Source organism: Aspergillus wentii (genome assembly GCF_001890725.1).
Source record: "Aspergillus wentii DTO 134E9 unplaced genomic scaffold ASPWEscaffold_4, whole genome shotgun sequence".
In the NCBI taxonomy this organism is placed as follows: domain Eukaryota; kingdom Fungi; phylum Ascomycota; class Eurotiomycetes; order Eurotiales; family Aspergillaceae; genus Aspergillus; species Aspergillus wentii.
In genome coordinates, this window is record NW_024467835.1 from 867,919 (window position 1) to 881,157 (window position 13,239).

The window sequence follows — 13,239 nt, forward strand, 5'->3', positions numbered from 1 at the left end:
TAGAATGAAACCCCACCGAGCCCTGAAACCAACCTCCAGAAACACTGACAGACGCCAATAATATACGCAATAACAACGGGAAAAAAAAGAGAATCCCAAAATTTATTGAGTGTACTTCTTTTGCAGAAGCTTGGCAATTGTCTGCAGTTGAATGTTACTTGTGCCCTCGTAGATGGCACCAATCTTGCTGTCACGGAACATCTTCTCGGCGACACCCTCGCGCACGAATCCCATGCCGCCCATCCACTCGACGGCACTGCCAGAAACGCGGCCGGCAACCTGCGAGGCATACAACTTGGCCATGGCGGCATCCTGGACAAAGTCCTGGCCGGCCTCCTTCTTGCGCGCAGCGTTGTAGACGAGAGCTCTTGCGGCCGCGATCTCAGTGTAGGCTTGGGCGAGCTGGTGCTGCATGCCTTGGAATTCACCGATAAGCTGACCGAACTGGCGACGGTCATTCCAGACGTAGCTGTAGCATTGGTGAGTAGATATTCTTTTGAGGCTGTCTATTATTGGGTAGTCTTACCTAGCAGCATTTTCCCACGCACCCAGGGCCAGACCGGTCATCTGAGCAGCGATACCAATGCGGCCTTCGTTCAGCACGCTGATAGCGTATTTGTAACCCTGGCCCTCTTCACCGAGCAGGTTGCTCTTGGGGATGACGACGTCATCAAAGTTGAGCACACAGGTGCTGCTGGCACGGATACCAAGCTTCTTCTCCTTCTTGGCAATCGAGAATCCTGGGGTATCCTTCTCGACGATAAAGGCGGTGATACCCTTGTATCCCTTGCTGGGATCAAGGTTGGCGAAGACAATGAAAATACCAGACTCCATGGCATTGGTGATCCACATCTTGGATCCGTTGATCTTGTAACCGTCCGCCGTCTTCTCGGCCTTGGTCTGCAGAGCAAAAGCATCCGATCCGGAGGCTGGCTCAGACAGACAGAACGAGCCGACTGTGCCTGTAGCCAGCTTGGGCAACCATGTTCGGTGGGCCTGGGCGTCACCGTATTTGAGGATGGCGGTGTTGACAAGGGTGTTGTGGACATCGACAAGGACACTGACACTGGGGTCAACGCGAGCCAGCTCCTCGATTGCCACGATGGCGGCGGTGAAGTTCATCCCCGCACCGCCAAACTCCTCGGGAACCTCGATACTCATGATACCTTGTTCGAACAGCTGCTCAACGACGGTGTGGTCCATGGTCTCGGCCTCATCCATGTCGCGGACCTTAGGACCGATCTGTTCTTGGGCGAATTTGGAGACCGATTCGGACATGAGGGATTCCGTTTCGGACAAAAGGCTGATTGGGGTAGGGGTCAAATGGGACAAGTCGACATCCCGCCGGCGGGAAGTGGTAGAGAATGCATGGGTGCTGTGCAAGTTAGTATCTCATAAAGCACTCTATATTGCTATATTTAAATTTTGTAAAGACGTGGGAGCTTGTGGCGTACCTAGTAATTGCACGAGTGGGCAATGGCCGTCTAGTAGCTCCAAGTCGGAGAGAAGCAGTATTGCGGGACAAGGGCCGCAAAGCGCGAGCAATGGAGGCCATCATGAATAAATGAAATGCAGAATAGTCTAGTTGATCAAAGAGGAGAATTTCAAGTCTTGTGAAGAGGGGAGAAGGAAAGAAAGAGGAGGATTTGGGGAAAAGGAAGAAGCTGGCTTGGGAGGAATCACGAGGGAGCGAAAGAAGCCTCGGTTAACCGCGGCTGCTTTGGGACCGCGGGGACCATCTTTCATATCCGCTCCTACTCACAAGACAATGTCCTCGTCATTCATATCTTACTATTGCTACCGTGTCGCTAGTTGCTGGATACTCATGTCTATTTAAATACTAATGACCTTCTTCACATCAAATCCCTTTGCTTGGGAGAAATAATACCCTCGCTGGTTCGCAATGACTCTCTTGCCAGTCCGTTCCTCTGTGAAATCGCAATTATGATGCGTGTGTCCAAATCCCCAAACACGCACTCGAGGGCTCTCCCAGCAAGTCTGCCCCCTAAGGTCCGTCGCAAAGCCTGAAGAGATGGAGCTGTTGGCATGTCTAGGATCAACCGCACGGGCATCCGCGGATATCGGGCTATGATGGGTGAACACCATGATTTTGCGCTGCGGGTCTGTTCTGGCCATGTTCGAGACCTGGGTGTTGAGCCATGTGAGATCGGCTTCGTGAGCTGCACGATGGCCTTCGACAGTCCAATCCTCGATCTGGTAAAAGTCGTTCAGACCGAAACTGACAGTTTCCTCTTGGGGTTTCGTGATCTTGGAATAGAGCGTACACCCGAGAACAGTCAGGTCAGAAGAGATGTCATATCGCGTTTGATCCAAAAATATAAATTTCCCGAGGGGTTTCGAGGAAGCAGATTGCCCCGCATTCAGTTGTTGTTGTTGCTCGATTGAATGAGAGAAGCTCTGGATTTTATTCTTTACAGTCGGCCAGCTCGAATGAAAGGGCTCATGGTTCCCTAAGAGAAAGAAAACGATTTCAAATTGTCGAAGTTGGACTTTGATGAACTCAAACAAGCCATCATCCTGCACGTTGCCAATGTCGCCGAGGAGAGCGAGATAAGGCGCTTGGGGTGGGATGTCAAACAGGTCATATGCAGAGGGCGTCTCGAGATGGAGATCGGAAATAATTTGGAAACGCTCCATTTCTTTTTTTAGCTGGAATTTTTCGAGATGCCGCGTTAAGGATAGAAGAATACCTACGCGCCCACCGAGGGGAACGGAGTAGCCGCTGGCCGATCTTTGCTGGCGATGCGCTCAGTCAGAGACTGACATCACCATGTCCCATAACTATTGGATGATACGAGCCGAGAACCCCGGATTCCATAACGATCTGAAATATGGAGCAATGAATCATTCTTTGACCATTTAAAATGCTTCATATTCGACAGAAAGCAAAGGAACGGCACAGATATGTGGCGGTGCAGGTGTGGCGGTGTGGCGCAGTAGTGCCAAGACCTCCCGCCTGCAGAACTTGGCGCTTAGATAATCCGGTCTGGGACGAATAGTTATAATGGGACCCCTCCATCTCCCCCTCGCTGGCTTTCGCTTTGGTTCACTTATAAATTACTACGATTCCCATCTATCGAGAGGTTATCATTCTCTTTCTTTTTCATAAATTTTTTTTTGGATATCTGTGATACCTTGTATTTTTATATTGATTAATCCTTTCTTCCTGGACGACTTTTGGAGACGACGTCATATCCCCCGCAATATCAACATTCCGGATCCCCTCATTCCTCCTTTTCTGTCATCTCCCACCAAAATGTCTTCAACCGTTCACGATCCCAGACTTCTCTACAGCATTAACAATATACTCGCCTTCCATATTCAACATGGCGAAGAGACCGAGCTCACCCCGTCGGGTCCTCAAACCCTTTCTCTCCTAATGGTTCCAACAAGCACAATTCCTCAGTCCCCCTCTGCAGAAGCATCTTCGGAAGAAGATTTCTACCTCCATCTGCATCTTCCCCCGGAGCTGGACCTTGCGCTTCCGGCAACAACTCAGATCTACCATCAACCCCCCAACAGTTATCTGATCCCTCGATGGGACCTGGGGCCTGATGCGGGAGCATTCATTCGCATACAATTCCCCGGTATTGGGTCAGGCCCAGGCAAGGTGACGCAGGAGGATGTTGACACTTTCGAGACAATTCTGGCACAATGCACGGCATTTCTTGAGCGCGCACCACCTCCTCCAAAAGGCCATGCCGCTTATAACCCAGCAGAATATGCACCCGGTGAGGGTTATGTGTCATCCCCCAATGCCAATGCCAATGCCAAGGCCGGTGAGCATGGCGCGATCGTGCTCATCGACGAGGAGAATGGCAGTGTAGTTGGTGAGATGGAGGGATACGATGTCGTGGAGAAACCTGGTGTGAAACCTGGATCTAAGAGTGAGGCTACCCTACATTTATCATGATGAATTGACAACTAACAATGACCCCCAGACCCGGTTGAAATCCAACTGCCTGCTGAAGGCGAAGGCAACCAGATTAGTGTCAGCAATGTATCTGAAGAGTATCTACGAATGGCTCGGCACCCCGCCTATAAAGGTTCGACAATTGTTCAGACGTCTGCCACAGCATCTCGTCTGGTCGTCACGGGATCTTCATACCTTGCCAGCGCCCTGACCAACGGAGCGGACAGCTTTACAAAGAAGACAAAGCCCAATCCGAAGCCGATGACATTTTCCGAGACGACGCAGTCTCGAATTCGGAAGATCGGGAACTTTTCGCACGGTGCAGCGGATATTTCAGCCAAGACCGTTGGCCAAGTGAATAAGTACGCGCAAAGCTTTGGTGCCTCAATGTCCCGGCGCAAGGAAGACAGCCGGAAAAGGGGCGTTGACAAGACAGGCAACGGAGACTACAAGCCGGGCGTGTTGAACAAGTCGATGATCGCATTTTCGACCCTGGCAGATGGCATTGAGCAGGGTGCGCGCACCGTGCTGACCTCCGGGAGCGAAGCAGCCAGCACGATGATCGGGCATCGGTACGGAGATGAAGCAGGTGCAGTGGCCTCGAACGTGACTGGTGGGTTCAAGAACGTCGGATTGGTGTATATTGACGCCTCTGGGGTCAGCCGCAAGGCACTGATCAAGTCTGTGGCGAAGGGCATGGTCGTGGGACGGATGCGAAATGGCAGACAAGTGTTGGTGGGCACGGGGGACGGCGGAGAGGTTCCCTCTCATGTTGCTGGCAGCCCGGGCCCCAGTGGACAGGGGAAGAATGATCCCGTGGCAAGACGCCCATCGTCCAACGCCACACCGCCTCCTGCGTACAGCGCTTCAGGTACCCGGTCGGTGGGTGGAACACCAATGTCAGGGGGCAAGCGGTAGAGGGAGAAGCAGGTGGTTGGTGTAACGATATGTGACATGATTTGTTTTGAAATATACGGGCATGTCTTATGACATTTATAGAAGGGAGAGAAAGAACCAGATATGATCGACCATAGTTAAATGAATAATGGATCGTGCAAGTCGACCAGATACTAAATATATATGTACTCCAGAGAGCTAAGGCAGAGAGGGTGCAGTTTGTCACCGATAGTTAAGATTAACCGGTGATGCACTGTACATATGAATAGTGGGCACTCGACTCCACCGCGCCGAAAAAGTAGGTAGTTGGCCACACCACATCGATATGGACGAGGAAGGCGATTGGACGAGGAACAACTCCGAGCCGGGATTGACAATGACAACTCATCCAACCCTGCTGCCAGTTGTCAAAAGAGGGTCTGAGCATCTTGAAATAAGATGACGATGGAGGATGGGGAAGGTGGGAAGGTGGTGAGTTTTATGATTCATCGATTGTTGGGGGGATTGTGCCACCGTAGGCATGTACAGACTGTGTGCTACCTTAAGTCCTGTACGACGCTGTATGAATCTATGGGTTGAATGAATATGGGGATATGTACTAGGGTGAATTAATCCATCCCTTTCAACGATAGTATATCTTATCCCCAGAGTCAATAATTAGCCAAGGGATAATTAGCTTACGGAGTATCTGGGGTAGGAAATAATAATTGTTGTCAAGCAAAAAAAAGTCAAATTAAGGGCGATGAACCGATCTTGGAAGATCTGCTGTGGTGGTTTGGAACCAACCTACCATTCCTACCGTGGTAGCATAGATATAGCCTACAGTGTAGTATGTGTGGTATAATAGTTCATATATTAATATAATAACTATAGTAGATATCATCTTATACAGATACTCTTATTCTATCAAGTACAGTAAATGATGATGACCATTCCCAAAACAGCAACGGAGGGACCCTACCTCTCGGCCAATCAGCGAGCTGCAAACAAATAATTGATGACGATCGGCCACTGCAAACTCCAGAGGCCATTTTTAGCGAATTGGGCGCTTTAGCGGCTCTGGGGCCGATGTTTGAAACATCGGGGCAACCCCTATTATCATATTATGATTGTACACTGTAGACGTAGCTTAGTAGTAGGCAGTGTTGCTGATTGTAATCAAGAACAAGATGATGATGAAATGATCCATGGAGAACACGTTCAATATATACGCTGTAAATGTATGCCATTCGGGTGCTCGCAGCATACAGCCCAGTCCCCATCACTAACGGCTTCTCTTTAGCTCTGACTCTTACATGTGCCAGAAGATTAGCCCTCGGGATTGACTCGACTAGCCATGGGGCACAGACATGTTCAGGTAAGGGAGTCAGTCAAGGCAATTTGTTTTGATCTGGATCTGAGTCTGAGTTATGCTGATACTGATTCTATGATGGTAGGACGGTACTGCATCTTGGAGTATCTCCGGGCAATACTACCTCAATATTGGTCGTATCATCACCACTACTCCATATACCTACCATACCTATAGCATCCATATATGTGAATATTCAGCAATAATAGAAATGAAGCTGGGAGTGTCAATTATCTCAATAATTCATAACATAATAACATATAATCCTCTGCCCAAAGCGACCCGCCTGATGGAGCTCGACATCGGCGCAGTTGGACTTGGCTTAGTTCGTAACGGTTGGCCCTCGTAGCGTCGTTGCTTTGGCCCGTCAACGCCAGCTTCTCTTCATCTTCTCCTCCCCTCCATCCCATCGCCAACCTCTCCCTCCCTCCCCTTCTTCTCCTACTCCCCTCTTCTTTCTTCTTTTTTTATCTTCCTTTCTTTCTATCTTCCATTCTCCTTCTTTGCTTCTCTTCCTTTCTCTTTTTCTCCTTCTCTTCTTTTTTTCCCCTCCCCTTACCTCTTCGGATCTCCTTATTATTCCACGCGTTTGCGACGACAGATATCGGGTCCCCGACCGGTCCAGGTGTTCCCGCGGGTTTTTCTTGCGTTTTCTCCCCTCGCGCCCCCCTGTCCGCCTCGCTCTCGTCGACTTCTCTCGATCGTCTGCTGCTTTCTCCCTCCCAGCTTAGGCTTCGAATCCCCTCCAACTCTCAATTCTCCCTCCGTCGATCATGATCCTCGCCGCGGCGTACACTCTGCCTTGTCAATTCCTTCAGCAGTGTTGAGTCCGTGCTTCGCTTGGGAGAAAAAGTGAAATTATAATAAAGAAAATTATAATTTTTCTTTAATCGCAAAAATAGAAACTTACAATTTCCGACCCCCAAAAAATTTTTTGAATTCAATTCATTATCGATCTTTGGGAGTGGATCATCGGGATCATCGAGAGTCGCGTCCAGAGCAATCAACTCCCCTTCTCGCGTTTGTCGCCCTCAACTTTTTTTTTTTTTTTTCGAGCCGCATCGCCGACGTGTTTCCGAATTAGATAGTGGAGATATCTATCTATTCGGTGGAAGTGAGGTTATTACAAGAGGCAGTTCTGCAGTGCAGGTCTCTACCGCTCATCTTTCTATTCGATTGAAAAAATTACACAAATTGAAAAAAAGAGAAAGAATTCCCTAGCAATAAAAAGGGAACAATAAAAAGAACAAAAAAAATCCTCAGGGAAAACAACGAAATTAAGCTGTCCGTGGGCTTTACGACGCGTCCGGTTTCGATCTGGTTTGACCTGGTGTCTTCCGTGTCGTACTTGCTGTATCATAAGCTGTCCACGCTGGCTTTTTTCCCCCTTTCTTACTGTCTTCTGTGTTTCCTTTATTTCTTCGCTTTCTGTTGTCAGTGTCCACCCCTTCTCTTTCCCTCCCATGATAGCTTTCCCCGGATTACAATACAATCCTCTCGTGGAAATGGCTCCCGGCATCCATTCAAACTAACTCCATCCCAGCTCAGCTGCCTGGCCGGATAGACTGGCAAGCGAGAACGATCGCAATCATCGACTCTATTCAACAATAAAATCATAAAAAAAAGACAGTTGACCAAACACCCTCTGGAGGGCGCAATTGGTCAAACGAAGTGGTCACTTGTCTACGCGTTGCCTGGAGAGGCTGTCTCGGACCACTACGCAGCAATTGTTTTTTGCTGCGCCTTCAGTAAACGAAGGTACGTCGCCTGCTGCTATGCAAACGGCCCCTCGGTGTACACCCGTCGTGCACCATTTTCCCATTCACATTTCAGCTATGCGCCGCAACCCTTTGGTGTTATCCCCGGCTCATCGCAGCGCTCGGAGTTGCCAGTTAATTCACCCAGCAACTGCTTGAGCACAGCGCTAATTTCTAGCAGCCCTCCTCATACCCGGTCCCAGCAGCTTCTTCGGCTATGAGCAACACCGGTCAGCAGTCGCTGCCACTAGCCACACATGCATCCCTAGTCTCGACCGCAGGGCCTGCGCCGTCCCAGAGCAATAGTCGCCCTGTCCACCCCGATTTATTAGGTGCGCCATCGATACCCCCAAGGACGTCTTCCAGCAACCGGAGTCACCATGGTTCTGGGGAGAGAGGATCTGGGTCGCGACACTCGAAGAAAAAGGACGATCGAAATCACGGCGGAGCCGACCGAAACGCGAGTAGTCGTGAAAGGAAGGAATCGTCACGGGGTGCAGGTGGATCGGGACAAGCGGCGTCATCGTCTGCCGCCAACATGGAGACCATTCCTGGCCAAGGGACATTGGTGAAAGAATCGAGCACCGTGATAAACCAGGTCTTGGTGAGCGATCCTGCGGTGGACATTGAGCGCGAGCAAGTGCGCCAAACAGGAACACCGGTTTCTGAACCAACCCCTGCTCCTGTTGAGGATGCTCCGGCACCCGGGTTGACATTGGTGGGGAGCGATGGCGTGGACGACGGAGGTCGCGGCGGGCTGCGCAGTCGACACGATTACAACGGAAACTCCGTGAAGCGCAAGGAAACAACGTTTGGCCAATATATCCTGGGACAAACGCTGGGAGAAGGTGAATTCGGAAAGGTCAAATTGGGCTGGAAGAGAGATGGTACCATCCAAGTTGCTATCAAGCTCATTCGAAGAGAGTCACTGGGATCGAATCCCAGCCGGCTGCCCAAGATCTACCGTGAAATCTCGATTCTGCGCGACCTATCCCACCCCAACATTGTTCGCCTGCATGAAATGGTCGAGACTGATCGTCACATCGGAATTATCATGGAATACGCTTCCGGAGGTGAACTTTTCGACCACATTTTGAACAACCGCTACCTGAAGGACAACTCTGCTCGACGGTTATTCGCTCAATTGGTGTCCGGTGTCGGTTATCTGCACAAGAAAGGTATTGTTCACCGTGATTTGAAGCTTGAGAACCTTTTACTGGATCGGAATCGCAACATCATTATCACCGATTTCGGCTTTGCCAACACTTTCGACCCGGTTGATAAACTTGAGGAAGAGATTGAGTATAACCTGACCAATAAGGACTATGTGAGGAGGATGCGATTGGACAAGCCCAATGCCAAGGGATTGAGGCGGGGCGATTTGATGCAGACCAGCTGCGGAAGTCCCTGTTACGCAGCACCAGAACTCGTTGTGAGCGACTCGTTGTATACAGGACGCAAGGTCGATGTTTGGAGTTGCGGTGTTATTCTGTATGCGATGCTGGCTGGCTATCTACCATTCGACGATGACCCAGCAAACCCCGACGGTGATAACATCAACCTGCTCTATAAGTACATTGTCACAACGCCTCTGACCTTCCCTGAATACGTCACTCCCCATGCGCGCGATCTTTTAAGGAGGATATTGGTACCAGACCCGCGAAAACGTGCGGACCTTTTCGAGGTCGCCCGTCACAGCTGGCTCAGTGAGTTCTCACACGTTGTGTCTCACATTACAAGCAGCACGACCAAGATTTCGGAGATTTCCAATTCCACGGTACCACCCGAAACTGTCAAAGAAGCCCCAGCCCTCGCGCGTAGTGCCTCTGTCAGGGAGCCTCCTAAGCCTTACCAAAATTCGGTTCCTTCGGTTGGAGGACTAAGCCACCAATCTGGCGATATTTCTCAAGACCAACCGAGCGATCGATCCAAGACTCCCCGAGATACCAAACGGAGAACAGTTCAGGTCGAGTATGTTGCTCCTCAGTCTCAGACCACCCGAGGGGAAACACCGAGTGGTGTGGACTCTACTCCCTCGGACCCATCCGCAACTGGAGCTGTGCACACCCGAACACGCTCCAACAGTCAGGCTGCCAACCCGCAAGCAGGCTTCTTGCCACAAGAGATGTCCGTGGGTCTCAGCTCATACGCCGGTGATCTCAACTCCAAAGCACCTGTTTCTAGCGGCCCGGCACCGGCACCTTCAACAGGGCACTTGCCTCGCTCAACATCCGACTCCCTCGCAGGGACCTCATTGCCTCAAAGTACGCGGCCGGCCACTGGTGGGTCCATGGCTTCGTTCAATGCTGGTCGTCTGCCGTCGAGAGGTTCCTATGGACAGCCCGTGGCACCTACAGTTGCAGCCACCAATGCCCAGGGCCGGCTTGCGCAGCCAAAGAGCAAACCATACGTCATATCTGCACCGATTCCTCAAGACCCTGCAGAACAATCACCTACGAGCATTGGCCGCCCGAGTGCACAGCAGCTTCCGTCCAAGTTCCATCCGACTCCCCACCAGGAACCTCCCAAAGGCCACAAGAGATCCAATACCGTCTCTGGCATCAGCGAAAAGTTGTTTGGGCGATCTGGTTCGATCTTTGGCGGTCGCGGTTCGCAAAGTGCTCCTCGCCAAAAGTCGGGCAAGCGCTATCCTCCTACTAGCATGAGAGATCCATTCACAGGAGAAGAAACGAGAGCTTCTATGGACTCGCGGCGGTCAATCCAATATGGCAACCGCAAAAACAGCGAGGCTGGAGAGGGCAGGTCCCGTCGATTCTCACTTCTACCGGCATCGTTCTCGTTGAAGGGCTTTTCGACCAGCAGGTCGCAAACTCCGGATGAGGATTCGCAAGCAAGTCGCTCCACAGACAACCGTGTCCAGAACCGCCCATCGACGGGAGCCATCCGGCCTCGTGCCCGCGCCACGAGCTACTCGACACAAGAAGCGATGGGAATGGTGTCAGAGGGTCCGGCAGATGAGGTGATAGTGCAAGATGAGCCTGTCAACTACCAGGCTCGTATCGACCAGCAGTTTGAGGCCTTGCACGGAACTCAATCGAGCAATTATCCCCAGAATACGACATACAGCAGCGCTTCGGCCGAGCAGGTGTATCAAAGTGACCAAGATCACTACACCCGTCCTCATTACCAAAATCACTCGGCGCCCAATTACTACGACGAAAACGACGGTGGCTACGACAATGTGCCTCGGCAGTCGATGCAAGCCGGTCGATCCAGGAGAGGACCTGGAGTGCTACAGAAAAACAACCGCAAATTCGCCGACGCATACGAGTATGAGCGGGATTTGGCACATCACCCTGGCAGCTCTGGGGCGGCAAGAAAAGTCATGGACTTCTTCCGCCGCCGGGCCAAGTCCAGGGCCGGTGATGAGCGGTAGATCCAGACCGAATCCCGGTCGGATTAATTATTTTATTTCATCTTGGTAGTTTGTACCAACGAAAGGGAGCCAGAGTCGGATGATTCTGGTTTGATCCTTTTCAGCATCACCTTTTTACTTCTTCGGGAATTGAAAACATGGAAATGTTGAGACTTTGCCAGCAAGTCCCAAGGGGCGGCTTTTGGAGAAAGACAATCTCCATCGCCATGCATGTGCGTGCATGCCACCCCGGGATTTCCTCGAGACCGGACGAATCGAGCAATGTTTTCGATGAAGCTTTGACCTTGGAAGGAGGATATGAGTCGGCATGGCTCCGAGTTTCCCAACACTGAACGAGCAGAGAGGTTATTTGGATACCCCGTGATACCCACACAGCTTTCGTCCCCTTCTGTTGCTTGCAGCTATCGGTTTGTCCTCTTCTTGCACCAGCGACCTTTTCTGTTCCCGCTTTTTTTTTTTTTTTTTTTTTTCATTATCTAGCATTTTACCTTTTCCTTTGTCAGAATAAATTTCTTAGTTCCTCTGTTCAAATTTGGTTTTCCTTCTCCTGTTATTATAACCCTGGCTGTAAAGTGGTTACATTTTTTTCTTTACTTGATTGTGGCATAATTTCTCTTCTCTTACCTTTCGAGGCCCATTATATGTGAGGTGGTTTATTTCTTCTTGATCGGTTTCACCGAAGCCTTTAATTTAATTATTGTTGGACTTTGTCTATATACTTTATATTACTTGATTCTCTTGCATATATAATTGCAGCGGATTTTCGGAATGAAGTGATTACGTACAGTCTGGGCAAGCACATGTCATGTATGCGTAGGCAGAATATGTAGAATGCATCTAGATACTGGATGTAGTAAAATATTCAGTCCAACTCGAATACGACCTAAGAGGCTAAGCCATGCATGACAAGACATCCCACTTATCCAAGAAGTCAGTTTATTATATAACAGATAGTAGTATTTCCAATCCAACCAAACTAGTTTAGTTGCATTTTAATCTACGAATATATTCCGTACTTTGTACAAGTAGTCTGTAGTCACATGAACAACACACTCATCATCATACATAATACCTTACATTATGCCTTGAGTAAAATGTCGAGTATATAAAGTCAAAGTCAAAACATGATCGGAATGTACAGAAAGTATATCTATGATCTGGTATGTGTCAGTCAGTCGGTTAATATTTAGATTCGACATTCTTGGTATGCATGGAAGTTACTAGAATATAACGGAGTATACTCCGTTTATCTCTGTTGGATATATTCCGAATATCTGGGGTAGTAAATAGTTAAATACCAAGATTCCAAGACTCCACAAATAAATATCCTACACAACTGTGTATAACTACACTCCGTACTCCGGAGTTATACACACCGAATAAACCCCGAAGATAACCGCAACACCACCAACCTCCACAATATTATATACGTTATTATGTACGCCTGTACTTCCGTAACCGAGTAGCGCGTACATAATGCCATAGATAATAGGATGAGTAAACAGATCACCAAAATGACACCATGATCTACACTTCCCACATTCTACCCACGTAATCAACTAATCCTTCACCGAATCATTCAAAAGAGGGGTAAACTTACCCCATACGATGATTCAAAACGAGAGATGTATGAGGAATGAGAAATTCCTACTTGGTTACATACCATGAAGACCCTGTTTGGGCCAAGAACGAGCCAAGGTCGATCATCCGGTGGATCTGGCTGGGATATGGGCAGATGGCGGATTTGGTATGTTTTTCCGAGGGAAACGGTTTGGTTTTCCTCGGTTTTCTTTTTGGATATGATTTGAATGATGATGATGATGATGATGATGATGATGATGATGATGATGATGATGATGATGATGATGATGATGATGATGATGATGATGATGATGATGATGAT

The 13,239-nt window shown here is 49.4% G+C and overlaps 4 protein-coding genes across 4 annotated transcripts in view; 3 read left to right on the forward strand and 1 right to left on the reverse strand.

Annotated features, from left to right (window-relative positions):
* Positions 1-102: 102 nt before the first annotated feature.
* Positions 103-2,658, reverse strand: ASPWEDRAFT_109422 (uncharacterized protein; the record flags this gene model as incomplete). The annotated part of the gene is made up of 4 exons (XM_040828079.1): positions 103-469; positions 527-1,375; positions 1,455-1,581; positions 1,842-2,658. The coding sequence occupies 4 exons, from the start codon at positions 2,656-2,658 to the stop codon at positions 103-105; spliced, it is 2,160 nt and encodes a 719-aa protein (XP_040688627.1).
* Positions 2,659-3,277: 619 nt separating this feature from the next.
* Positions 3,278-4,852, forward strand: ASPWEDRAFT_171783 (senescence-associated domain-containing protein; the record flags this gene model as incomplete). The annotated part of the gene is made up of 2 exons (XM_040830837.1): positions 3,278-3,908; positions 3,963-4,852. The coding sequence occupies 2 exons, from the start codon at positions 3,278-3,280 to the stop codon at positions 4,850-4,852; spliced, it is 1,521 nt and encodes a 506-aa protein (XP_040688628.1).
* A 2,987-nt stretch (positions 4,853-7,839) lies between these two features.
* Positions 7,840-11,485, forward strand: ASPWEDRAFT_486473 (putative serine/threonine protein kinase (Kin4)). The gene is made up of 2 exons (XM_040837139.1): positions 7,840-7,940; positions 8,121-11,485. The coding sequence occupies exon 2, from the start codon at positions 8,157-8,159 to the stop codon at positions 11,334-11,336; it is 3,180 nt and encodes a 1,059-aa protein (XP_040688629.1). The 5' UTR covers positions 7,840-7,940; positions 8,121-8,156; the 3' UTR covers positions 11,337-11,485.
* Positions 11,486-12,891: 1,406 nt separating this feature from the next.
* Positions 12,892-13,239, forward strand: part of ASPWEDRAFT_40090 (uncharacterized protein) — a 578-nt gene continuing 230 nt past the window's right edge. The window contains exon 1 of the mRNA XM_040835239.1: positions 12,892-13,216. Within this exon, the coding sequence (XP_040688630.1) occupies positions 12,973-13,216 (244 nt within the window). The 5' untranslated portion in view covers positions 12,892-12,972. The remainder of the gene's footprint in view (positions 13,217-13,239) is intronic.